The sequence below is a fragment of the Saimiri boliviensis genome, chromosome 12, assembly GCF_048565385.1.
Source record: "Saimiri boliviensis isolate mSaiBol1 chromosome 12, mSaiBol1.pri, whole genome shotgun sequence".
Classification (NCBI taxonomy): Eukaryota; Metazoa; Chordata; class Mammalia; order Primates; family Cebidae; genus Saimiri; species Saimiri boliviensis.
Window position 1 is genome coordinate 42,817,318 of NC_133460.1, and position 27,663 is coordinate 42,844,980.

Sequence of the window (27,663 nt, forward strand, 5' to 3'; positions counted from 1 at the left end):
ACCCAGGCTAGACTGCAATGACAGATCTCAGCTCATTGCAGCCTTAACCTTCCAGGCATAAGCAATCCTTCTATCCTCTGCCTCCCAAGAAGCTGGGACTACAGGTACCCAGCAAAAGTTTTTGTTTTGTTTTTGGGTTTTTTTTTGGTACTGGTTGAGACAGTTTTGCCATGCTGCCCAAGCTGGTCTTGAGCTCCTGAGCTCAAGTGATCCGCCCACCTGAGCCTCCCTAAGTGCTGGGATTACAAGTATGTGTTACTATGCCTCACAAGCTCCCTGTTTTTTGTTTTTTTGTTTTTTTTTTTACAAGATAGGGTCTCACTCTGTCACCCAGGCCCAAGTGCAGTGAGAGGAGATCATGGCTCACTACAGCTTCAACATCCTGGGCTCAAGCGATCTTCCTGCCTTAGCCTCCCGAGTATCTGGGACTACACATGTGCAACACCATACCCAGCTAATTTCATTTTTTTGTAGAGAGGGGTTCCCCCATGTTACACAGTCTCAAATTCCTGGGCTCAAGCAATCCTCCCTCCTTGGCCTCCCAAAGTGTTCGGATTACAGGTGTGAGCCACCACAACCAACCCAGGTTCTTTTGTGACTATCACAAGCTGTGTAAACCTAGATGCCAAGTCACAACTGAGCTAAACCTCACTTTCTTTGCCTTCCATAGAAAATTACTACCATATATTCTCTTCCTTACTTGTATTTCTTTCTGCTTTTCCTTTCTACTTTTCATTACCTTACTCCATCTATCTGTAAAATTATAGAATGCTAAAAGGTCTTGTAAAGGACCAGGGACAAGTAGGTGAATTGATACTGACACACATATGTCAAATGGAAACTTCTTAGGAGAAGCAATACCTATGAGTTAGCAGAATAAACCTGTTAAAAAAGGAGATTCTGGGGAAGGAAGAAAAGGGAATATGTGACTTTAGTATCTGACTTTCTAGTTCCCAATTCCAGTCTGAGTAAAGTTTAGCTGTACTTTCTTGCTATGGATGTACCATAACATTGCCTGCTGTACCATCCAATATCCACACCCTTTTAAAATTTAATCTAGTTTACATAGTTTCTATGTTTGCTTCCTTCTCATTTTTAAGTTAGACTTTCTCAAAGAGCTGTGTTGATTAATAAATTAATACGTATCCTGAAAGCACAACGCAAATTAAGAAAACAATACATTTTCCTCATACAGCTACCATAAGAACTAAAATAATGCACAAGAAAATATTTTAAGAATGATCAAATTCCCAAAATTAAATTCTAATTCTAATAAAATATTACTGTTATACTGAGGAATAAAACTATAATTCTGAGATTTTAAATAATATGACTGTGCTTTAGTAAGATTATGCAATTAAGAAAAAGAATGAATCAGGGGCCGGGCGTGGTGGCTCAAGCCTGTAATCCCAGTACTTTGGGAGGCCGAGGCGGGTGGATCACGAGGTCAAGAGATCGAGACCATCTTGGTCAACATGGTGAAACCCCGTCTCTACTAAAAATACAAAAAAAAAATTAGCTGGGCATGGTGGCACGTGCCTGTAATCCCAGCTACTCAGGAGGCTGAGGCAGGAGAATTGCCTGAACCCAGGAGGCAGAGGTTGCGGTGAGCCGAGACTGCGCCATTGCACTCCAGCCTGGGTAACAAGAGCGAAACTCCGTCTCAAAAAAAAAAAAAAAAAAAGAAAAAGAATAAATCAATCCTATTATCTTACTTTGATTAGAAAAAGGAAACCAGAAAATCTTTCTCAATGGTAACTAGTGATAGCTTAGAGTCTACAAGCATAATTTCATATACTTTAAATTCATGGCAGCAGCCACAAGAAATTTAAAAGGAGACTGGCAGATTTTTCAGCATATGATCATAGCAGATTTGGGACCAGGAAAGAACTACTGCAGTGACTTATGAATGTTTTTAATCTGAATATTGCAGAATAGCTCATACTTGGGCCAAATTTCAGTCAAAATAACATGTTCCCAAATTCCAAGGACGTATTTTCAACACATCAAGTTTTGCAACCAAGTTTTACAAATCAAGAGCCTTTTTTTTTTTTTTTTTTTTTTTTTTTTTTAAAGATGGGGTTTCACCATGATGGTCAGGCTGGTCTTGAACTCCTGGTCTCAGGTGATCCACCCACCTCAGCCTCCCAAAGTACTAGGATTACAGGCATAAGCCATCGTGCCCAATCCCCCCCCTTTTTTTTTAATAGCAGTTATGCACTGGGATAATTTATGGGACCTTAATAAGCATGTTTCATTACTATTTTTTGAAATTATAGCTACGTAAAATCACAGAGGTAAGTAATGAAATACTTAAATAGAATACAGAGCAAAATTACTGAATATTAAAACATGATATACCAACTTTATATTAAAAATAATTTTTAAAAAATAAGGAAGTATATTGACTCTGCTTTAGCTGCTGGTTCCCCTTTTCTTGTCCATCCTACTATAGAGGCTTCAGCTTCGCTGTACTATTGCAAGCTGTCACATTTGACTTGAAATGGAATAAGGCCAAATATTACAAAATAGCTGTTTCCTGTTCTGGCCTCATCTTCTAGACCACCCCCAGGCTATGCCTGCCCATAGATGCTCATCCTACCAAGCCAATAATCTCCTAGTAGTCAGTTAATAATTATGTACTTTGAATACTCTTGGCACAGTATATATGCTATAATTGTTCTCATTTTACTGATTTTATGTCAACAAGGCACCTCTAAATTTCAATGAAATGTTAAAATGAAGGCAAAGTGAAATGGAAAGGGGAGATGTACATGAAAACTCAGGGAGTAACTGGGAATGTGTTAGAAGCCAGCCAAAACATAATCCAGAAATAGATATAGAAAAAGAGAATAATAGCCAGACACAGTGGCTCACACCTGTAATCCCAACACTTCGGGAGGCTGAGGTGGGAAGATTACTTGAGGTTAGGTGTTCAACACCATCCTGGCCAACACCGGTGAAACCATGTTCTCCACTCAAAATACAAAATTTAGCTGGGTGTGGTGGCTCAAGCCTGTACTCCCAACTACTGAGGAGACCGAGGTGGGAGAATCACTTGAATGAGGGAGGCAGAGGTTTGCAGTGAGCCAAGATTGCCACTGTACTGCGGCCTGGGTGACAGACCGAAACTTCACTTCAAAAAAAAAAAAAAAAAAAAAAAAAATTGGAAAGTGCTGAGTAAGTACTATTAATCCAAATGATCCTGGTTTTCCAAATCTGCAGAACATCTAATTTGCATCTGGCACTCTAAATGAAAAGTTCTTCTAAGACAAACCTAGCGTTACGTTGAATGCCTCTTATCTGAAAGACTAAAATAATTTAGGGCTTGATTAGTTTAATGTTGACAAGAAAAGGTTGTTTTTTTCCACCTTTAATAAGTTCACAGAGCTAGTGTACTCACTGCTACAAAGGTCATTTAGTCCAACTCTTTTACTTAATGCTTAGAGGACTTCCAGACCTTAGTATTACAGCTACAAAGCGTCTTCCCAGAGACAAAGAAAAATTTTGTACCTTACTCAATATCACTTCTACTTTCTGAGAGAAAAATAACTATCAGCAACAAGCAGAATACACGACTTTCCCTGTGGAAAAAAGGTAAGGGTGTACTCTAAAGGATAACACCATAATACAGTTTTATAGTCATATTTTCTAATATCATTTTCTTAAAATAATAGTTTTAAGAAGTCATAATGAAATCTTACCTACTTATCCTTCATAAAAGGAGAAGAAAAACACACTACTACAAAAACATGTCCTATTATACACTGACAATGGGTTATAGTGAGAGCTGAAAAAGTGTGTTTAGCACCAGCTGGAGAAAAAATGCTAAGAGTTCTAGGGAAGACTAGTAAAAAAGACTGTTAAAAGTAAGCAGCAGATGGTGGCAGAGAAATAGCCAATGAGTATGTGAATGGTAGAAAGAGAAAGAAGTTTCAAATATCTACCAAAAAGGTTTAAGATACCGTCTATGAAAAGGGAAATTTGGCCGGACGCCATTGCACTCTAGCCTGGGCAACAAGAGCAAAACTCTGTCTAAAAAAAAAAGGGGAGAGTGGGGAGACAGACTTACAAAATGTCTTTTATTGAGGAGTTTCTGTATTATAAACTCTTTAAATGTATCATTTCATTTAATCTTCCTAACAACCCTGAGGTAGATAGTTTATATTTATAAATGAGGAAACCACTTATTCAAGAGCAGTTGAGACTTTCCCAATGTCAAATAGCCAGCAAATAGTAAAGCTAAGGTTTGAAACTAAGTTTGCTTCAACTGATGTCAAAATTCATGCTCTCAACCATTATGCTACAATGAATCTGTACGACAAAAGGCTCTAGTGAAGACACAATCAATTAGCTGCTTCTGATACTGATTGATTGATTGATTGATTGAGCCGGAGTTTCACTCTTGTTACCCAGGTTGGAGTGCAATGGCGCAATCTCGGCTCACCGCAACCTCCGCCTCCTGGGTTCAGGCAATTCTCCTGCCTCAGCCTCCTGAGTGGTGGGACAGGCATGCGCCACCATGTCCAGCTAATGTTTTGTATTTTTAGTAGAGACGGGGTTTCACCATGTTGACCAGGATGGTCTCGATCTCTTGACCTCGTGATCCACCCGCCTCCGCCTCCCAAAGTGCTGGGATTACAGGCTTGAGCCACCGCGCCTGGCTTTTTTTTTTTTTTTTTTAAAGGGCCAGCAGCCTATCAAGCTGAGAGCCTCAGGGGCTGATAGCTTTCCAGGCTGAAGGCCAGGAAATCGTTTTTTATGTTAGGTCTTATCATAGATTATAAATTCCTTGAAAATAAAATAAAGATCATTACTTACACGACTTTTATTAACTTTTTTTTTTTTTTAAGACGGAGTTTCGCTCTTGTGGCCCAGGCTGGAATGCAATGGTGCAACCTTTGCTTACTGCAACCTCCGCCTCCCGGGTTCAAGCAATTCTCCTGCCTCAGCCTCCTGAGAAGCTGGGATTATAGGCAATTCCACCACACCCAGCTAATTTTTTAAAAAACTTTTTTTAGTAGAGATGGGGTTTCTCCAGGTTGGTCAGGCTGGTCTTGAACTCCTGACCTCAAATGATCTGCCCACCTCAGCCTCCCAAAGGGCTGGGATTATAGGTGTGAGGCACCATGCCCAGAGACTTTTATCAACTTTTAAAAATCATTAAACAACCAGCAGCGAGCTGTAAAATTGGTAAGAAGTAATGCTAGAGCAGTGACATGATACCAGAAAAAGAACAAATCTGAAAGGAATTGTAGGACAAAAATAATTACGTAAGTATACTAATAAGTACCGTATCAGGTTAAATTCCCATTCATATTATAGAAATGTTACAGTTTTAAAATAATCTAAAGTGATATGTCTGTACTATAAGCTGAAGTGAAGGTAAAGAAAAGTTTGAAAAAGTCAAGTCCCTTCCCAACCATACAAAGTAACTATAACAGGACGTTCTGTTTACTTATTTCTGCAAACCACTGGTGATATCATATTACCCTGAGAAATAAATCTGCTTATAAACAAACTTCTATCAACAAGATTTCAAACTTTGAGAATGAACCACTTATGTCAAATATTTATTTCAACAGAGTATAACATTTCTCTAGTAACAACCAAACAACTAGTTAAATTGTACACCTTGGCTGACTCTGGGCTAGAAGTTCACCTTACTACCATTATTCCCATCCTGGTTGTGAAACAATTCCAAATGCCACAGGACAATAACACAAATTTAGGAGGAAAAAAAATACTTGCCTCTGGTACACTCCACTACCTTAACTATTAACTTATCCTAGGCAACTGTTTGAACTATTTTTAGTAAACCACGTATGTTGAGCAAACAATTGCCATAGGAATATTCAGAAACCACAGCCAATACATTTATATGATCAATTGTGAAAGAATTATGAGTTCCAGTGAACTCAAACTGGAAAAAAAACTTTATCATTGAAACACTACAGAAATAGATAAACAATCTGGCACAGTCCAAACACATTCGCTTACTAGATGATATATGACTCTTCTCTGGTTAAGTCTTTAAGCAATCTTTAGTCCAAGTACTCAGAAAACACTCAGTTTTGTTCTAACCAATTCCCTTCAACTGGCAATTCGCAGCACAATAGTATTGTATCTAGTAGTTAGTAAAGTACTGTAGTTCAATGTCTATATTCTACTGTATAGAATATAGACACTGTAGTATTAATGTAGTATTAATGATAGAACTGTAGTATTAATAGTTTTATCTCTAAAGTTTTATCAGCTCATTATGATATAGAACTTTTATTTTTTTGAGACGGAGTTTCGCTCTTGTTGTCCAGTCTGGAGTGCAATGGCGCAATCTTGGCTCTACAACCTACCCTCTTGAGTTCAAGTGATTCTTCTGCCTCAATCTCCCGAGTAGCTGGGATACAGAATTTCTAATGGAATCATTCCTTTAGGTCTAGGATTTATGATTCTACCTTATTTTAGGGAGAACATCTCATTACTACAATAAATTTTAACATACTATAAGAGAAATACGGGGTATAATTTTGGACAAGCACGTTCAGCATCAAATCTTTAATGGTTTTAAGTAGTGACCTTTGTTTTATTTATTACATTTAAAAGCAAAGAGGATTGTGATGCCTAAAAAATACTGGACTAGCCGGGCGCGGTGGCTCAAGCCTGTAATCCCAGCACTTTGGGAGGCTGAGGCGGGTGGATCACGAGGTCGAGAGATCGAGACCATCTTGGTCAACATGGTGAAACCCCGTCTCTACTAAAGATACAAAAAATTAGCTGGGCATGGTGGCACGAGCCTGTAATCCCAGCTACTCAGGAGGCTGAGGCAGGAGAATTGCCTGAGCCCAGGAGGCGGAGGTTGCGGTGAGCCGAGATCGCGCCATTGCACTCCAGCCTGGGTAACAAGAGCGAAACTCCGTCTCAAAAAAAAAAAAAAAAATACTGGACTAACAAGCCATACCAAACCAGATTAATTGATATGAATCATGTACAACTTTCAGGTAAGAAATAATCTCTTCCACATCCTCTATGAAGCAACCGAAACCTGAAAACTTCAGGTTCAAGATAAAATGATTTCAAAATCATGCTAAAAGTTAAATATTCCATTTCATTATCAAAATTTGTATGTGAATGTGATCAAAACTGTAATCAAAATTTTATGGGCAGTTTTTTTGAACATCTATAATCATACTCCAAAGTAAAGCAACAATACCACGGAATTACAGTAACAACAACAAGAAAACTATTAAAAGTATCTTTAAAAAGCAATAATTTGGCCGGGCGCAGTGGCTCAAGCCTGTAATCCCAGCACTTTGGGAGGCCGAGGCTGGTGGATCATGAGGTCAAGAGATCAAGACCATCCTGGTCAACATGGTGAAACCCCGTCTCTACTAAAAATACAAAAAATTAGCTGGGCATGGTGGTGTGTGCCTGTAATCCCAGCTACTCAGGAGGCTGAGGCAAGAGAATTGCCTGAACCCAGGAGGCGGAGGTTGTGGTGAGCCAAGATCGTGCCATTGCACTCCAGCCTGGGTAACAAGAGAGAAACTCTGTCTCAAAGAAAAAAAAAAAGTAAAATAAAAATAAAAAGCAATAATTTATTTTCTCCTCCTTCTTCTCAGCCAGCTAAAAGACATAGTACGATCTACAGATTTCCCCACTACTTCCTCTCCCTTTTTCCTTCCCCCTCTACTTCAAATAAAGTTAACTGTAGCCAGGCATGATCAGGAAACTTAAAAGGAGGAAGCAGAAACTTGTTTGTGTGCACAGGGAAGGAAAAAGACACGTAACAATACCATAGCACGCTGCTTCAGTAACCTAATTAATATATATCCATTTTACTGTCTGAAAATGTTGGTTCAATTTCTCTTTTTAGTCATGTTTCTTTCCAAAATACTACAAACTATAATACATAATGATTGCACCCTGGAATACTCAACTAAATGTCACCTACAAAGTTGCCCTGGGCCAGGTGCAGTGGCTCACACCTGTAATCCCAGCACTTTGGGAGGCCAAGGCAGGTGGATCATCTGAGGTCAGGAGTTCTAGACCAGTCTGGTCAATATGGTGAAACACTGTCTCTTCTGAAAATACAAAAATAGGCCAGGCGTGGTGGCGCACACCTGTAATCCCAGCTACTTGGGGGGCTAAGGTAGGGAGAATCACTTGAACCTGGGAAGGGGAGGTTGCAGTGAGCTGAGATCTTGCCACAGCACTCCAGCCTGGGCGACAGAGCAAGACCCTGCCTCAAATTAAAAAAAAGAAAGCTGACCAGGCTAACTAACTTAATACTTGCTATCTCATATTCAATACACTGAAAGCATTCAGAGAAAAGAGTAGGATTCAAACCAATGACTTAGAAGTGAAAGGGCCTGTTATAATCCAGACTCATCTGTTTCCTAACCATTACATTACTTTATCTTTGTAATTTAATGAAAACTAAGGCTGTGCAACTGCAAAGGAAACTAAAGAAAAACATACTGCTACTGAATAAAATGCTGAGAAATCAAGGAGAAAGGTGGTAGATTGAGAATTCCCAGAGAAAACATTTAATTAGATTCACAGCAAATCATTAGATTCACACAAATCATCATTTGTGGAAATTTTTAAAAACTGCGCATACCTACCACTCTAGACTTAAAAACAATATACAAAAAGGCCATTTCCAAAGAAGAGAATTTCCCCCTTCCTACTCAAAAAGTTTATAAAGGATAATTAGCATCCATATTCAAAAGAAACTGCCTCATGAAATTTTTAAAAATGAAAAAGAAACGAGCTCAATTAAAAAGCTTATTCAAGTGTATCCAAACTCCCTTTGACTTACAGAGGGTTATCTAAGGCTGACATAGGTCAAGGCACTATTTACAAAATCTATGCCAGTAACAGCTGCCATTTTAAGAAGCCAAGGAATTTAATGTACTGCTTGGACAACTGGTTAAAAATAATCAATCTGTTATAAAGCCACTCTAATTATATGAACTCTAATTGTTTTTCTTCTTTCTAAAACATTTCTGTAGTTCACAAATTTATTTAAATAAATAAATTTAACCATCTTAGGTATCTGTAGTAAATTTTCATTCAAAATGATAAAATAAATATTTATCAGTTGGGCGTGGTGCCTCACGCCTGTAATCCCAGCACTTTGGGAGGCCTAGGCAGGCAGATCATGAGGTCAAGAGACGCAGACCATCCTAGCTAACATGGTGAAACCTTGTCTCTACTAAAAATACAAAAAATTAGGTGAGTGTAGTGGCAAGCGCCCATAGTCCTAGCTACTCAGAAGGCTGAGGTAGGAGAATCACGTGAACCTGGGAGGTAGAGGTTGTAGTGAGCAGAGATTGCACCACTGCACTCCAGTCCAGCCTGGATGACAGAGCAAGACTCCATCTCAAAATAAAAGAAGATAAAATAAAATAAAATAAAATAAAATAAATAAATAAATGTCTATCATGTACACACGGGAGAAAATATATTTATAACCTGATCTTATTAAAAAACCGTAACTATAAAAAATGCACAGCCAGGTGTGGTGGCTCACACCTGTAATCCCAGCACTTTGGGAGGCCAAGGCAGGTGGATCACTTGAGGTTGGGAGTTCAAGATTAACCTGGCCAACATGGTGAAACCCAGTCTCTATTTTTTTTTAAAAAAAAAAGGAAAAAAAAAAAAAGAGTAAAAAGAAAAAAAAAACACACAGAAAACTACTATAAACCAGTTAAGTCTAAAATTTGCAAGAAATTCTAAAACTAAGGTTTGCTAGATCCTAAATCAAATGCTATCATGTTAATTCCTTCTGATTTCTTTGAACTCAGAATTCACATTTTTAGAAATACAACGGTTAAAATGTCAAGTCAATCACCTTACTGCTGGAAGATATGGTATCCTTTCAGGCAAGAAGGATGACTTAGTATATATACTAGCAGAGCAGATTAAATAGTTTACTAACAGAGACAATCATACAATTCACCAAACATCTGTAAGACTTTAGCTCTTATGCCTCTGAAACTGTTTTGCAAAGTTAGAGTACCTCCCCCATGTTCCCCCAGCACATTCTTTCAATCATTGTAATTTTCAAAAACATGTCGAGTTTTATGCCACCTGGCAAGTTTATTTACAAAAGTAATTTCTACATGACGATTTTTACTTTTCTAAACCAAATCCAAGCTGAAACTTCCAAATGTGCTAATAATACAATCACAGAATTAAAACATTAAGACTTGGGAGGTTCCTTTGATTTCACCTAGATTCACCTACTCTGACTGGGAGAAATGAAAAGGTCTACAGTAAACTAAATGGTATTCACAATTAAAAACAAAATAAAACCCCAGGGGAAAGCTTTAACACCTTCACTATTAAACTGAGATTTGCTATGAAATAAGTATAAACAAAGTACAAAAGCTTACAATACAAAAAAACTAGGCCCTTTAAAGAAATAAGAAAAATCAAATGGAAAGACAAAAGCACTTCTATATAGACTTCAAAACAGGAAATAATGTTTACACTAAATGAACTATCATCTCATTTTTGTGGACCTAATAGAACTATTCTAATTCCCTAAGTATTAGAATTCCATGTACAACAAATCACTGCTCATTAACACAAGCTCTTCTTCTCTCCATGGAAATAATAGCTCTACATTTAATTTTTGAAAAACAGTAGCAAGTCTGAAATAGTATTAAGTTTTTACTCCATTAGGAAACATTTAAACTAGTTCATGTATCCTTTCTTTCAATGCAATTACTGTATTATTTTAAAATATCTGAATAAAAAGAAACTTATAATACATATATTTAATTCAACCTAAGATCTAAACATAGATCTGGGCACGGTGGCTCATTCCTGTAATCCCAACACTTTGGGAGGCCAAGGTGGGCAAATCACTTGAGGTCAAGAGTTGGGGATCAATCTGGCCAACGTGGTGAAACCCCGTCTCTACTAAAAATACAAAAATTAGCTGGGAGCAGTGGTGCGCACCTGACGTACCAGCTGCTCAAGAGGCTGAGGCATGAGAATCGCTTCAACCCAGGAGTGGAGGTTGCAGCGAGCCAACATTGTGACACTGTACTCCAGCCTGGGTGAAAAAGTGAGACTCCATCTCGGGGAGAAAAAAAGAAAACACACACACACACACACACACACACACACACACTCACTCACACTTCTGTGAGTTTTACTTATACCTGAAAAAATTAACTGATACTTTCAATAGAAAATCCTAAAAAATATTTAGCTTAATACTTTTGACGAGTTTCTTCACACAATTAAAGTCTAGTAGTCAACTGGAAAATGTTTTCTTAATTAAATGTATTTGTTGGGGGTGGGGGGGGTCTTTAAAAAGATAAATAAATGTATTTGTAGTTAAATTATAATAATGGAGAACTAAAATTTGTAAGTAAAATATTTCAATTAATGACAACCTAAAAAAAATTCCCCTTTAAAAAAATGAACTGCTATTATGCTAAACTGGTAAGTACACATAAGCACTCATCTCATTTAATTATATTAATTACCCAATTCTTAACCTTTAGAGGTGAAGACAATTTATACTAATATTTAACCAATTATTTTCTAATGACTATTATTTAGAATGTTATACTTTATTTTGCTTACTTCTGTATTCCTAGCAACTGCCTGGCTCATAGTAGGTTCTCAGTATATATTGTTAGTTGAATAAATAAATCATTTATCCTATAAGCAAAATCAATTGCATTCATTGGGTTTTTTCCACTAGAAGTCATATGAAATGATACTTAAAGAATACTGTTTAAAGCATGTTTGAATATCAACAAAGTTTAATTAAGTTAAAATTTTAAAAGTAATCTAAAATTTCTTACCTGGTAGGGCTGAAAGGCACTATCTTCAGTTAAAAAATCCAGTTGCTTATCTACAAGGAATTCTACTGCAGTGACTGAACTGGGTATACTTCTTTCAACCAGAGGTTTGAAAGTCTGCCAAGAAAAAAAAATTTCTAATGATGATTTTCTGGGTGGTATCCTGAAAATATTAAGGAATACATATCAAGTATCAATGTCATTATCACTACAGACTTAGGATGCCAGTTAATATTAATTATCATATCACAAACTAAAGCTTTTATCTACACCATAGGATATTTGTGTTTATTTTAAAGGAACAAACTAGATCTACATGTGATATGAATATATTTGAGTATACGAAGTCCCAACTGTTTACTTTTTAAAAGGGATGCAATAAAATATGCACGTGTGTAAAAACGTCTGCTTAATAAGAGAAATTGCTTTTGAAACAGTAAACTAGGTTGATAGCATATTTACCCCTGCCTTTTTTTTAAACTGTATTATTTCTTATTACAGAGTAGTTATTTCAATGTACAATTTTTGTCTAGCTCATTCACATTAAGCAGATTTTAAAGGATCAGGAAGCATCTGGTCTTTTAACTCCACCCCTTTTACTCCCACCCCCACCCCTGCACCAAGCACAAATAAAAATCCTGCAGCTTTGGTGAGAGCAGCATGGAGGAAGGGAGAAGAGAAAGAGGTCAGTAGGAAGTACTACACAAAACCCTATTTGCAGTCAGGTACAAATCTCCACTACTTCTTTTAAAAAAGTCAATCCAAGGTCATTTGATTCCTTTAAGAAGACACCTTTCACATATTGGGATTTTACTCGTATCTTGGGTAGGGGTGACAGGGACGGAGCCAGGGAAGAAAAGAGAGAGGAAGGAAATAGGGATGTCTTGTATACGTTTCTTTATGACTATCACACTCAGTTTCAAAGTAGATCAATATTAAATAAAAAACAAGTGTCTTATATTCATGTACTATTCTAAAAACTTGAAAACAAAATTCCACCATTTTAAAAACAGAGTGGCTTTACTATAAAAAAATTTTTTTCAGACAATTGGGGAAAAAAGTTCAGAAAATGGTATCAATAGCCAACTCAGTTTCTAAGTTACTTATATCTCATGAAGAAATCTTTCTAGCTACAGGGTAATTTGTGTTACCATTTCCACACAAAACAAAGCTTTTGATATAGACAGCACAAATTCCCAGGTGTTTCAAAATCACTGTGTTTCCCCTTTCTCTTATTATGTCTTTAAAAATACATAACATAGGCCGGGCGCGGTGGCTCACGCCTGTAATCTCAGCACTTTGGGAGGCCAAGGCGGGTGGATCACAAGGTCAAGAGATCGAGACCGTCCTGGTCAACATGGTGAAACCCCGTCTTTATTAAAAATACAAAAAATTAGCTGGGCATGGTGGCACATGCCTGTAATCCCAGCTACACAGGAGGCTGAGGCAGGAGAATTGCCTGAACCCAGGAGGCGGAGGTTGTGGTGAGCCGAGATTGCACCATTGCACTCCAGCCTGGGTAACAAGAGCAAAACTCCGTCTCAAAAAAAAAAAAAAAATACATAACATCTTAATAACAATAAACATACTGCAGGGAGAAACTCAAGATCTTCGGTTTGGAGTGGCTTTTAGGGGGTTAATTTCTCTATTTAAGAAATTCCTAAGAAGAATTTCAGGTTGACTCACTGCAATCTGTAACAATGTTTTAAAGTCAAAAATTTAATATAAAATTTAAGCAAGACTTATTTCCACACTGTCTACATCATAAAGTTACAAATATTTTTTTCTTAATTAAAATAACATGAAAAAAGTTATCTTACATTCTCACTTATTTTCAATATTTAAGATTAGAAAATCTAATCACAGTAACATCCTCTCTCCTAAATCCTAGGCTAACCTTCTAAGCACCTTATTATTATCAAAAGTATCTGTATTTGGGTGAGAAATCACATTTTCAAAATTCAAAATCCTCACATTATTTACCTATTTTCTTTTAGGGTTCTCATTTAACACTTTTATTTACATAAAATCCTACAGGATTTCATAAAATCGTATTTATTATTTTACTTAACAAGTGACAAAAAGTTTATAATGAATTTAAGAGCATTCATTGTATTTAGGCTTTAAAAGTGTCCACCACTATGTGATCGATTGACACGAAATATGTAACATGAACAGAAATATTATTCGGCTGATCTCTACTGTAAAAAATGTTTTTTTCATATATCTCTGTCAGTTTAGTTTTAAGTAAACTAGAAACACTGTCATCTTCTCAAGAGGACTTTTAATCCTTGAACATTATGAAATAATCTATTTCTTTTCAAACAATACCATGTCAGGTCAACCCATGAAGGTTAACAAAAAGGTCCACAAAAGGTATTATCTAAGTGGCTAAAGATACAATTCAATTAAGTAGGATTTGAAAAAAAAGTAAAGTTCTCCTTTTGGAGTGCCTCTTTCTTAGGCAAATAATACAGGTGGCTTGCATTTCCTATGAGTCCTAGTCATTTTATAATATGAAAAACATTCTCCTGAAGAGAGCTCTGCTTTTCAAGGTAGAGTTCTAAGGATAAATTTCAACAAGCCAACCTATAATTTAAATTATTCTAAGTTAATTAGAAAAAAAAAGGATTTTGAAGTTAAAAAAAATTGTCACATTTTAAAATACCTCATTGAAAGCCAAGTAAAATTTGGCTACCAGAAATGTAAGAAAACTAGTTGACAATGATCAAAATTGAATAATCTTACAAGGACATGAGTACTTACAATCATTTACAAATGGAGGTCCAAAGTATATCACGCTTCTTAAATAGCAAATAAAAAGTACTGATAAATACTTTCATAGTATTTGTTAAAGAAATGTTTCAATATTTATTAAATGAGCAACAGTGAATACGTGTGACTGCTCTACTTTAAAGAAAAATGAAAGGCAAACAATATATGAAGTGATATTTTTAAATTAAAATAATTAAAATTTTAATTTAAAATAAAATATTAAAATAAATAATTAAAATACACTCTGGTTTTTTAAACTGACAAACCAATCATTCACTGCTGTTAATTTTTGTATTAGTTTAATATATTTCAAAGAACTATTGTAAGTTTTAAAATAATAACATATTTAAATAAAAACAAATAGATCCTACGGCTGGCATGATGAATTTGTAGTAAATAGTTCATGGGTCTAGGTACACTGGAATGTAAAGACACTAGAACTCAGGCATAACTAATTCAACACTCTAAAGATGATCATTCTATGAGGAACTTCCACAGTCTAAAGGGAAGCAATGAGCTGACATCTGATGAAAGTCAGAGCAGAATATGGCCCTAATCACAAAAGACTAGTATTTAAATACTGTAAAAACACTAAATGTTCAGTTGAAACAAAAGACTTTTTCAGTTTTATTAATGGATTGAGGGTGTTTTCTAAGGTCATTTATCAGTGTTAAACATACTTTAAAAATAGTCTACGGCCCAAATAAACATAGTTGAGAGTCTGCATTTCTAGTAGGGCCTACCAAACTATAGGAAGAATGCTTAGAACAACTGTATCCTGTTTGGGGCTCCATGCTGCACCACATTCCATTCACATGAGGAAGAGGCGAACAGATGAGCCCTCCCCGAAAAACATTTTTAAAATAAATCAGCTACAGCTCTTAAACACAACTCAGCTGCTCAAACAAACGATGTTAAAGCTCACCGTTTCACATTTAACAGGAAATTCAAGGAGCTTATGTCTGCAGTCTTAGTTTCTAACAATCTCTGGTGAACAGTTAACGATTCCAAGTTGTAAAAAATCAGGCTTATTAACTGCAAAAATACTAATATAAATCTCACCAAAGGTAAATACTAAAGCAGAAAACAGTCTGAGCAACATTTCAGAAGTTTTAGAAGATTTAGTTTACCGGGAAAAAAAAAAAAAAAAAAAAGACTGCAGTGACTTGAAAGAACAAAGTCCAAATTCCCACCCAAGCAGGTCTATTGAAAAACACGATACTGTTAGAAAACAAGTTGGGGGTGGGGAAGGGAATAACCAAAAGAAAAAAAAAAAACAACCTCACAAAATAAATACCACCCTCCTCTTGAAACACTAGTCTGAAAACCCTAATTTGAAGCACTTCTGCCATAATACTCTAGTTTTTAAATTAACATTTATAATTATTAAATGACTACAAACACAATAAACCTTTTTAAACAAATAAAAGTTTAAAATTCTTAAAACTAAAAACATTTGAGGCCAGATCTAGAAAAGGCAGTGACCTTAATTCCTCAGGCTGAGAAGAAAAACCAAATGTAAATTAAGACAAAAGAAAAAGGAAGCAGAAAAATACAAACCGTACTTTGTTCTTGAGAATTTTAAAGTATCTTTAAATCTCAGAAATCCACAAGACTTTAAAGGTCAGTAAGTATTGCTGAAATTTCCAATTTGTTCTTGAAGAGTATTTATCTAGTGTAAATACTTCTTTAGTCTTCAAAAATCACAGGCAAATGGCTCTCAAACCAAGCATTTCTGAGCTCACTTGCAGCGGCGTCATTGTATAGGAAGAAAAGCCAAGACCACAGAACGAAGAAGGAGCTGCAACCTAACAAGTCTCCGACGAGCAAATGACGATTTTCTGTCTGCTCTGGCTCAGCCCTGGCAGTGGTGAGGATTACAACTCGCTCTTTGTCATCAGCGCTGTGGTGTTAACGACTAAGAAATCCTGCAGCTGAAGCACTACTGCATCCTCCGATCTGGGTCAGGATAATTTCTCCCGAGGTCGCTTATATAACCAGTAAGATACTCCAAATAAAGAGAACAGCCATCCATCAGCTGGAAAAAGCCTTTCCCACTGTACTCTGTCTGCGTGGAAACCAGTGCAGTAGCTTCCAACAGTGCAGACACCCAAATGAGAACGAGTACTTGGCTTAGGGCACACTGAGAGAAGGGAAGAGGCGGTGCTCTGTAAACTGTAACTAATCCCCCGTCACAGGTGCTGATGGAGTCACTTCCAGCACGAGTCACATTACTGGTGATTACTCATTTGGCTGCGGCCATAGAGACTGGCTCATAATTTTAACAACAGACAAAGACAGACTAGTGGCGAGACTGAAAGCTCAAGTTTACTGTCTCCTTCATAAAGCAAATGCAAATAGTAAGTTTCTGCTTTCCAGATTTACCAAGGTGAGAAAGTGCAAAAAAGAATTAACATGTGACTATCTCTCAAGTTGGCAAAAATAAAGCATCAAATGTACTTTGTATGTTTTTAGGCAGGGATTTATTTAATATAACCAATTTGCCCTGAAAATATTTAAAACTTCAAAATAAATCAATTTAAAATGTTTTTAGACAATAATCACAACGACCTCAGAGGCATTTTACTCAAAAGAAAAACTGGTAATATTTATTTTGTTAGATTTGAAAATACTCTTCAACCATTTGCACTCATTAGAAAAAACAATTTAACCTAGACAGTTCTAAGATACTTACAATTTGAAAGCATAAAATATATTTATCAAGTGTGTTATACAATATAGCCTTTTTTTAATGAGTAGTATGAATTTTTTTTTTGAGTAGTATAGTCTCTTAACATCCATCTTAATTCTAGAGTTCTGCTGTCCGATGTTGTCCATAACGGTAGTGACTAACCATATGTGGCAAATGAGCACCTGAAATATGGTTAATGAGAATTGACTTGTGTGCTCTATGTATAAAATACACACTGAATATTTTTCAAAATGTAAGCTGTATCTCATGAAAAAGTTATTTTGATTTGTTAAAATAATATTTTGATATGCTAGGTTAAATATAATACTGTAAAATTAATCTGTGTCAAAATTTTGATGGAAAGACTTAATTTAAAATCACACATGAGGCTGACTTACGCCTATAATCCCAGCACTTTGGGAGGCTGAGGTGGGTGGACCATGAGGTCAGGAAATCGAGATCATCCTGGCCAACGTGATGAAACCCCGTTCTCTACTAAAATACAAAAATTTAGCTGGGTATGGTGTCACATGCTTGTAGTCCCAGCTACTTAGGAGGTTGAGGAAGGAGAATTGCTTGAACCTGGGAGGTGGAGGTTGCGGTGAGGTGAGATCCCGCCATTGCACTTCAGCCTGGGCAACAAGAGCAAAACTCCATCTCAAAAACAAAAAAACAAAAAACAAATCATACATGTAAGCTCACAGTTTATTTCTATTGGACAAGAATGCTTTAATAGTAAGTTCTCTATTTTATTTTTTGGGGGGACGTAGTCTTGCTCTGTCACCCAGGCTGGAGTGCAGTGGCATGATCTCAACTCACTGCAACCTCCACCTCCTGGGTTCAAGTGATTCTCCTGCCTGAGCCTCCCGAGAAGCTGGTATTACAGGGGTGTGCCACCAAGCCCGGCTAATTTTTGTATTGTTAGTAGACACAAGGTTTCACCATGTTGACCAGGCTGGTCTCTGAACTCCTGACCTCAGGTGATTGACCACCTTGGCTTCCCAAAGTGCTGGGATTACAGGTATGAGCCACTCTGTCTGGCCTTTTTTTTTTTTTTTTTTTTTTAAAGACAGGATTTAGCTCTATTGCTCAGGCTGTAATACAGTGGCATGATCTTAGCTCACTGCAATCTCTGGCTCCCAGGCTCAAATGATCCTCCCACCTGAGCCTCCCATGTAGATGGGACTACAGGTAGGCATCACCATGCCTAGCTGTTTGTATTTTTTTGTAGAGACAGGGTTTCACCAGGTTACCGAGGATGGTCTTGAACTCCTGAACTCAAGCAATCCATCTGTCTCAGTTTCCCAAAGTGCTGGGATTTCAAGCATGAGTCACCTTCCCAGGCCTTATCTTGATTTCATAGCAAAGACGTATGTGATAATGTGAGACTAACTTTGGCAAACTACTTGACAAATCAAGGAGCAGAAATGGAATGGAATAGAAATTTGTGGCTCTGTGTAAAACATCAGGTATTATCTGTTAATTTGTCAGTATAATTAAATTTTAACCTTTAGAGTATCCAGTGAAAATCTGTAAGTTTCTGACTTACAGAAGGAAAGGTGGTCATATACTCAGCCAACCATGCTTCTGTATTAAAATTTAATTGAAATGGTTTTATTGCAGAAACTACATGATGAAAGGAATTATATATGGTAACATGCACTGAAACTTTAAAAATATACTCGTAAGTGCAAGAAAATATTTAATCTATTTTTAAAGGATGTATGTAAATAGTCTCCTCTTTTTCTCTCTCTCTCGGGAGACAGAATCTCACAGTTGCCCCGGCTGGAGTGCAGTCTCGCGATCTCGGCTCACTGCAACTTCTGCCTCCAGGGAGATTCAAGCATTTCTCTTCCTCCAGAGTAGCTGGGACTACAGGCACATACCACCACACCCAGCTAATTTTTGTATTTTTCATAGAGATAGGGGTGTCATCATGTTGACCAGGCTAGTCTTGAACTCCTGGTCTTAAGTGATCCACTGGTCTTGGCCTCCTAAAGTGCTGGGATTACAGGCGTAAGCCACCATGCCCAGATGTAACAATCTTTTATTATAAATATATCCCCATGGAGAAATCTCAATTTCAGTAAATCTAACAATTCATACTAATTTACTTTTTAATTATTTTTGAGAAGGATTTTTACTCTTCTTTCCCAGGCGGGAATGCAATGGTGCAATCTCAGCTCACTGCAATGTCTGCCTCCTGGATTCAAGCAATTCTCCTGCCTCAGCCTCCTGAGTAGCTGGGATTACAAGCATGTGCCACCACGCTCTGCTAACTTTGTCTTCATACTGATTTTTTAAATTCATACCACATACATAATCCTTTTATACCTACTCCAAAAGTATCACTTTCATGTCACAGAAATTATCAGGTAAACTACTGAAAAGAGGCTAGGAGCGGTGGTGGGTGGATCACTTGAGGTCAAGAGTTTGAAAACAGCCTGGTCAACATGGCAAACCCTGTTTCTACTAAAAATACAAAAACTAGCCAGGGCATGGTGTTGAACCTGTAGTCCTAGCTACTCTGGAGGCTGAGGCAGGAGAATTCCTCGAACTCAGGAGGTCTGAGGCTGCAGTGAGCCAAGATCGTACCACTGCACTCTGCCCTGGGCGACAGAGAGAGACTCGGTCTCAAAAAAAGAAAAGAAAAAAACTACTAAAAACAAGTGTATGATGGACTTGCACTTATAAAAAGAATGAAAAGAGGCTGGTCCAAAGGTAGTGACTTATCTCAACTGATTGTTCAGTCAGTTACAGATCGAACTCCTTGTTCTACTCTTTCGCCCCCTCTCACTACTGCACTTGACTAGTCAAAAAAAAAAAAAAAAAAAAGAATGAAGAGATGGGCAATGATTAGTCTAAGACTGTGAGTAAAATATGGCTTGATTTTATAGAACACGGGTGGTGCTAAAATTCTTATATTTTCTTTGTAGAATATGGATGATGCTAAAAGGTAACTTTATTTTATTTTCTGAGATGGAGTTTCACTCCTTCTTGCTCAGGCTGGAGCTCAATGGCGCAACCTGACCTCACTGCACCTTTTGCCTCCCAGGTTCAAGCAATTCTGTCCCAGCCTCCCAAGTAGAATTGCTTGGGAGGTGCACGCCACCACACCCAGCTAATTTTGTATTTTTAGTAGAAAGGAGGTTTCACCATGTTGCCCAGGCTGGTCTCAAACTCCTGACCTCAGGTTATCCGCACACCTCGGCCTCTCAAAGTGCTGGGATTATAGGTGTGAGCCACCACACCTGGCCAAGGTAACTTTACAACCAAGTGTTTTTAATATTGTCAAGTGGGTATTAAATCACATATAACATCCTAATAATTCATTCGTAATTAATCACTGAGACATAAAATAAAAAGAATATATGGAAATAAAAGAACTCACAATGTCATGTTACCAAACACTGCTTCTCAAGTACTGTTAGTCCCTTACACAATCACGTAGCACACAGAAGTACACTTAGCTAAACCATACAATTGCCTCAATAATAATACATTCTTAGTAACACAAATGTACTAATTTTTAGTAAAATAAAATTAACACTGGGCATGGTGGCTCATGCCTGTAATCCCAGCACTTTGGAAGGCTGAGGTGGACAGATCAGCTGAGGTTGGGAGGTCAAGACCAGCCTGATCAACATGGAGAAAACTCGTCTCTGCTAAAAATACAAAATTAGCCAGGTGCGGTGGTATATGTCTGTAATCCCAGCTACTCAGGAGGCTGAGACAGGAGACTTGCTTGAACCTGGGAGGTGGAGGCTGCAGTGAGCCAAGATCATGCCATTGCACTCCAGCCTGGGCAACAAGAGCGAAACTCCACCTAAAAAAAAAAAAAAAAAAAGTGTGGCCTGGCACAGTTGCTCAAGCTTGTAATCCCAGCACTTTGGGAGGCCAAAGCGGGTGGATCACAAGGTCAAGAGATCAAGATCATCCTGGTCAACATGGTGAAACCCCGCCTCTACTAAAAATACAAAAAATTAGCTGGGCATAGTGGTGCATGCCTGTCATCCCAGCTACTCAGGAGGCTGAGGCAGGAGAATTGCCTGAACCCAGGAGGCGAATGTTGTGGTGAGCCGAGATCACGCCATTGCACTCCAGCCTGGGTAACAAGAGCGAAACTCCGTCTCAAAAAAAAAAAAAAAGTAATTAACAATACTGAAGCCAGGCGCAGTGGTTCATGCCTGTACTCTCAGCACTTTGGGAGGCCGAGGCAGGTGGATCACCTGAGGTCAGGAGTTTGAGACCAGCCTAACAAACATGGAGAAACCCCATCTCTACTAAAAATACAAAATTAGCCAGGCATGGTGGCACATGCCTGTTATCCCAGCCACTCGGGAGGCTGAAGGAGGAGAATCGCTTGAACCTGGGAGGCGAAGGTTGTGGCAAGCCAAGATTGTGCCGTTGCACTCTAGCCTGGGCAATAAGAGCGAAACTCCATCTCAACAAAAAAACAACTGAAAAACCAAACATTCATTTTTAAAAAGTATTTCATACTACATCATGGTTGATTAAAATAAGACTAACTTCTCCACTATTATAAACACTACAGAATCAATGGCAGAGTCAGAACTAGTTGGTAACAATGAATTCCTCTTAAATATTTAAAATGGGCTAGACATATATATATATACATACATACATATATATATATATATATATATATATATATATATATATGGAGGGAGAGACAGCGAGTGAGCGAGAGACTGTGTCTCATTCTGTTATCCAAGTCAGAGTACAGTGGAGCTATCAGCTCACTGTAGCCTCAAACTCCTGGGCTCATGCCATCCTCCTGCCTCAGTCTCCTGAGCAGCTGGGACTACAAGTACATGCCACTACATCTGGCTAGTCTAAATATATTAATGTGTCTGTTCTGGCATTAACTGGTCTGGTACTCTGGCAAACTTTTAACAAAAACAAAAATAATGAAGTAATGACATAGAGAACCCACTTCATATCAAGCATAAATTGCTGGTTTTACATCAAGTCTCCTTAATGCACTCCTGTTCTTACAACTCATTAGGAATGGTAAATCCCACCTTTCACTCATTTTAGTCCTTTAAATTGGTTGTTCTTACAGCTTATACCTTCCTTACTGGTCTGAGGTAAAAAGGTTAAAGTGACTGTTAATTTTTCCTTTTGTTGGGAGGTAAGGAAGAGAGTAATAGCCCTTTTCTGGCTGCTAAAACAGGCTAGGGGAAGAGGAAACTACTCCAGTTACTGCCCAGAAATACACCTCTCTAACTTCCTTCCTTTTTAGCTGGTTTCTAGGTTACAAGCTGAATAAATCAACAGAGGTCAGAAAGTAAACAGAGGCTAAAAGGAAGGCAACACTGTCTGCCTATCCAAAGAAAATCTATTCCTTCCAATAATGTGAAAATCTTACATGTACAATTTAAAGAGTTAAAATAAACATTTTGGTTCCATTTATCTTGGGCCATGAAAAGAATAATCTCTCATCTTTATACCTGTAGAAGCCTAAACAAACCACTGGATTTTTAAAAAATTATACAGACTTAAAAAAGCAAAAACTCCTGCAAGTTCAATGATCTAGGAATCTAAGTATTTTTTAAGACATATGGATAGGAAAAGAAGACAAACAACAGTAAAAGAGAAATTCAACTCAATATGAACTTACAAGAAAGGTGACTAAATTCATGAAAGTATTTTTCAATATGCCATGTTGTAAAATCTATGAAAATACACAAAAATGTAACTCCTACATCATCGTAATGTCCAAAGGATCAAATTTTTAACATTAGGTCTCAAGCACTGGCTCACACCTATAATCCCAGCACTTTGGGAGGTGGAGGCAGGTGGATCACTTGACACCACGTGTTCAAGATCAGCCTGGGCAACATGGTGAAACCCTGTCTCTACAAAAAATAAATAAAAATAGCCAGGTGTGGCCGGATGCAGTGGCTTACGCCTGTAATCCCAGCAGTTTGGGAGGCCAAAGGGGGTGGATCATGAGGTCAAGAGGTCGAGACCATTCTAGCCAACATGGTGAAACCCCATCTCTATTAGTAAAAAATACAAAAATTAGCTGTGCATGGTGGCGTACCTGTAGTCCCAGCTATTTGGGAGGCTGAGGCAGGAGAATTGCTTGAACCCGGGAGGGAGAGGTTGCAGTGAGCCAAGATTGTGCCACTGCACTCCAGTCCAGCAACAGAGCAAGACTCCATCTCCCAAAAAAAAAAAAAAAAAAGCCAGGTGTGGTGGCACACACCTGTGGTCCCAGATACTCAGGAGGCTAAGGTAGGAGGATGGCTTGCGCTCGGGAGCCTGAGGTTCCAGGGAGCTGAGACTGTACCACTGTACTCCAGTCTGGGTGAACCAGTGAGACTCTGTCTCAAAAAAAAAAAAGGAAAAAAAAGTATTTAACATTAATAATGCCATGCAGATCGTCCATGTAATGCAAAACTTGTGTATCACAGTTTCAAGCCTCCAATAATTTTTAAGTTCTAAAGCAGGCATCCCCAAACTTTTTACACAGGGGGCCAGTTCACTGTACCTCAGACCGTTGGAGGGCCGCCACATACTGTGCTCCTCTCACTGACCACCAATGAAAGAGGTGCCCTTTCCTGAGGTGTGGTGGGGGGCCAGATAAATGGCCTCAGGGGACCGCAGTTTGGGGATGCCTGTTATAAAGGATTTATAGGAGGTGTGAAACTTATCTTATGACTTTTTAAACTTGCCTTCCTCCAGCAAACATTGTAGCACATTCATTCAATCAGTATGGAATGGCTTCTACATGCAAGGCACCATGCTCTGGCCCAGGGTATGCAATAGTGAGGAAAAGACAACCAAATTCTTACCCTAGCACAGTCTACAGTCTTTCAGAAGGAAACAGAAATTAATAGAGTAATCAAACAAATCAAGCAGCAATCATACAAGCAGACATGGTGGTATGCCCCTGGAATCCCAGCTACTTAGGAGGTGAAATGAGAGGATGGCCTGAGTCCAGGGAGTGGGAGACCACCCTGGGCTATATAGCAAGACCCTGTCTCTAAATATATATATATATTTTTAAAAAGGAAATACAAAATTTATTTCTACTTCAATGTTAGAAATTAATACTCTCATTTCTACAGATTAAAAAAATGGACATTCAGAGTTTAAGTGACTTTGCTTGTCAAAAATCTTGTTTATGGAAGTGCTGAGACCAGAACTTGGATTTCCTAATTCACAGCTGAATGATTTTTACATTGTAAGATGGTGTGAAAGCACTGTATTTGTTTTCATGCTTGCTGGCATGGGTGGCAGAGAGCAAAGTGTTTTGCTATCTGCTAAATTAAACTTTAAACTTTGAACTTCGAATGGAGAAAAATGAAGCCTGTCTAGAAGAAATTGCAAAGTCACAAAGTACAAAGGAAAAGAAGTATGACATAATAAAGTATATATTTTTAATTTGCTTTACTGACACTTATGTCACCTTTAACAAAGGAGAAATAAGCAGGACTAGAAAGAAAAAAATCAATTCAACAAAAGGTTTTTGTTCTTGTTTTTTTTTTTAAATCAGAGTCCTGCTAAAGGGTTTTTTAAGCTATGGTCAGAAAAAGAAGACTGGGAAAGATGATAAAACACTAATATTTGGAAGAAAAGCAAAGCTTATTTAATTACTTTTCTTTCTGTCAAAAAAAGTGATTTTTACTATGGAAAATATAAACTAGAGATTTAAAAAAATAACCTAAAGATTAAATGGTATTTAGAAGATCTTTTTTGTTTTCAAAAATATAGTTTTCTTTATAAGTAACATAATTATATTTGAGAAAATTCGTAAAAGAAATGCATGAAAAAGATCCCATATTCTTATCCTTAGTGAGCCCAGGTATTTAACTACTTAAATGGATTTTCAGTCCTTTTTTTCCCTACAAGCATATCAATATTCAGGATGCATGCAAAATTTAAGTTGCTCATTTTATTTAATAATCTTCTCATGTTCTTACACTGCCATCATTTTAAGTAACTACTTAATAAATAAGCATGAGTTTATTAAAGCATTAGTATTGCCGGGCGCGGTGACTCAAGCCTGTGATCCCAGCACTTTGGGAGGCCCAGGCTGGTGGATAACGAGGTCGAGAGATCAAGACAATCCTGGTCAACATGGTGAAACCCCGTCTCTACTAAAAATACAAAAAACTAGCTGGGCGTGGTGGCGCGAGCCTGTAATCCCAGCTACTCAGGAGGCTGAGGCAGAATTGCCTGAGCCCGGGAGGCGGAGGTTGCGGTGAGCCGAGATCGCGCCATTGCACTCCAGCCTGGGTAACAAGAGCGAAACTCTGTCTCAAAACAACAACAACAAAACCAAAACAAAACAAAACAAAAAAAAGCATTAGTATTATTATTCATTCTCTTAATGTTGAATGCTTAAGCTGCTTTTAATTTTGTATTATAAACAATAATATGAACATCTCCATGTTTTTATGTTGGGATTATAGGCGGGAGCCACCTTGCCTAGTCGACCATTTACCTTTTTTTTTTTTTTTTTTTTTTTTTTTGAGACGGAGTTTCGCTCTTGTTACCCAGGCTGGAGTGCAATGGCGCGATCGGCTCACCGCAACCTCCGCCTCCCGGGTTCAGGCAATTCTCCTGCCTCAGCCTCCTGAGTAGCTGGGATTACAGGCACGTGCCACCATGCCCAGCTAATTTTTGTATTTTTTAGTAGAGATGGGGTTTCACCATGTTGACCAGGATGGTCTCGATCTCTCGACCTCGTGATCCACCCGCCTCGGCCTCCCAAAGTGCTGGGATTACAGGCGTAAGCCAGTGCGCATGGCGATCGTTTACCTCTTAAGGAGAAAAATGTACATAAAATTTTGCAGGAATGAGAAGTAACATACTATTAAATCAACCCAACTGTAAATGCAATGTATGTACTAAAATGGTAATAATCATAAAAATCACAGGATAAAATGAAGTGAAAATAAAATGTCTTCAGTCTTGAATGCTGTCAAGCTCACCATCCTCAAGGAATAGGACATATGACATTACGTTTGTATATGACTGATTTCCTGGCCTTTTTTGGTCAAAAGCTAATAAAATGTATCTTCCAATTTTTCCTTCATTTCCTTGTTTTTACTCTTAGAAATTTGAATAAGACATCATTTTTTAAACTGTTTTTTGTTTTCATTTCCATATGGCAAACATCTGTTTCTTGTGCAGTATAAGTCAACAAGGCTCTACAATTATTTTCCCATTACCTCCTTGTTTGTTAAAAACTGATGATGTCAGCAACAATCTGGAAGCTGAATTTTTCAATGGATAAATAAGATTCACAATTTCCATTAAGTATATGATACAGTAGCGATGTTTGCATATTTAAAAGATTAACACATTTAGGTGACAATGATCACTTATTTAAAGTAATATTTAGACTCAAAAATCTAGTAAGGTAATAAAGTAATCGAAGTTTCTACCATATTTCCTTAAGTATTGGTAATTTATGCCAATATTTTGACAGGAGTAAAATATCAAAGTACTGATATACTCTGTAAGACTAGATTGAAAGAGATAACTTTATTTTGTTTCAATTACAAATGATGATTCATTTAAAATTAATTTTTTTCCCTTCTAGAATGCTGTGGGTTAACAAAGTTATATCCTAAAAAAGTACAGGGAAAACAAATATATTAATCTCCTCTCAGGTCAGTAATTACTAATAAAATTTTGATATACTTCTTCCTTATGAAGACCCTCCCCACTAAAGTTCTAGGTTTTCTTAATCCAGGTCAGTTTCATTGAAGACCTGTCCTTCTAAAGGGATGAGACAAGAGTCCCAGATCTAACTGGGAAAGAAAAAAGTTAAGGCCCACTAATGATGCCCAATAGCCTTACAAGTTCATCCCTGTAGAGACAGGAAAATGTCATAGACTCTTCATGAATAATATTTATTCCAGAGTTGTAGTTTCCTACAAAGTTTCAAATAGTCTGTCAGTAGTCTGAGCAAATAAACTTCTTTGTAGGACTCATGTGAATTTAGTAGTGTTTTACAGCTTGGGTAACAGTTGCTTTTTCTTTGGGGATCTAAAAGCTTCCTCTATTAGCAACTTGACCACCTGCTTTCTGAGGTATTTTTTTTTTTAAAAAGAGTCTCTCCCTGTCACCCAGGCTGGAGTGCAACAGTGCAATCTCAGCTCACTGCAACCTCCGCCTGCTGGGTTCAAAGGATTCTCCTGCCTTAGCCTCCCGAGTAGCTGGGATTACAGGCACCCGCCACCATGCCTAGGTAATTTTTGTATTTTTAGTAGAGACAGAGGTTTCACCATGTTAGCCAGGCTGGTCTTGAACTCCTGACTTCATGATCTGCCCACCTCAGCCTCCTAAAGTGCTGGGATTACAGGCGTGAGCCACCACACCAGG

The 27,663-nt window shown here is 37.7% G+C and overlaps 1 protein-coding gene across 5 annotated transcripts in view; it reads right to left on the bottom strand.

Annotated features, from left to right (window-relative positions):
- Positions 1 to 27,663, bottom strand: part of JMJD1C (jumonji domain containing 1C) — a 333,992-nt gene that overhangs the window by 91,784 nt on the left and 214,545 nt on the right. For 3 of the 5 annotated variants that reach the window (XM_039477778.2, XM_074382291.1, XM_074382295.1), the window contains one exon: positions 11,832 to 11,945. In XM_039477778.2, coding sequence (XP_039333712.2) covers positions 11,832 to 11,945 — 114 coding nt within the window. Of the gene's footprint in view, positions 1 to 11,831; positions 11,946 to 16,168; positions 20,097 to 27,663 lie in introns of those variants that run through there. The other 2 variants (XM_074382292.1, XM_074382290.1) reach the window with 1 other exon arrangement.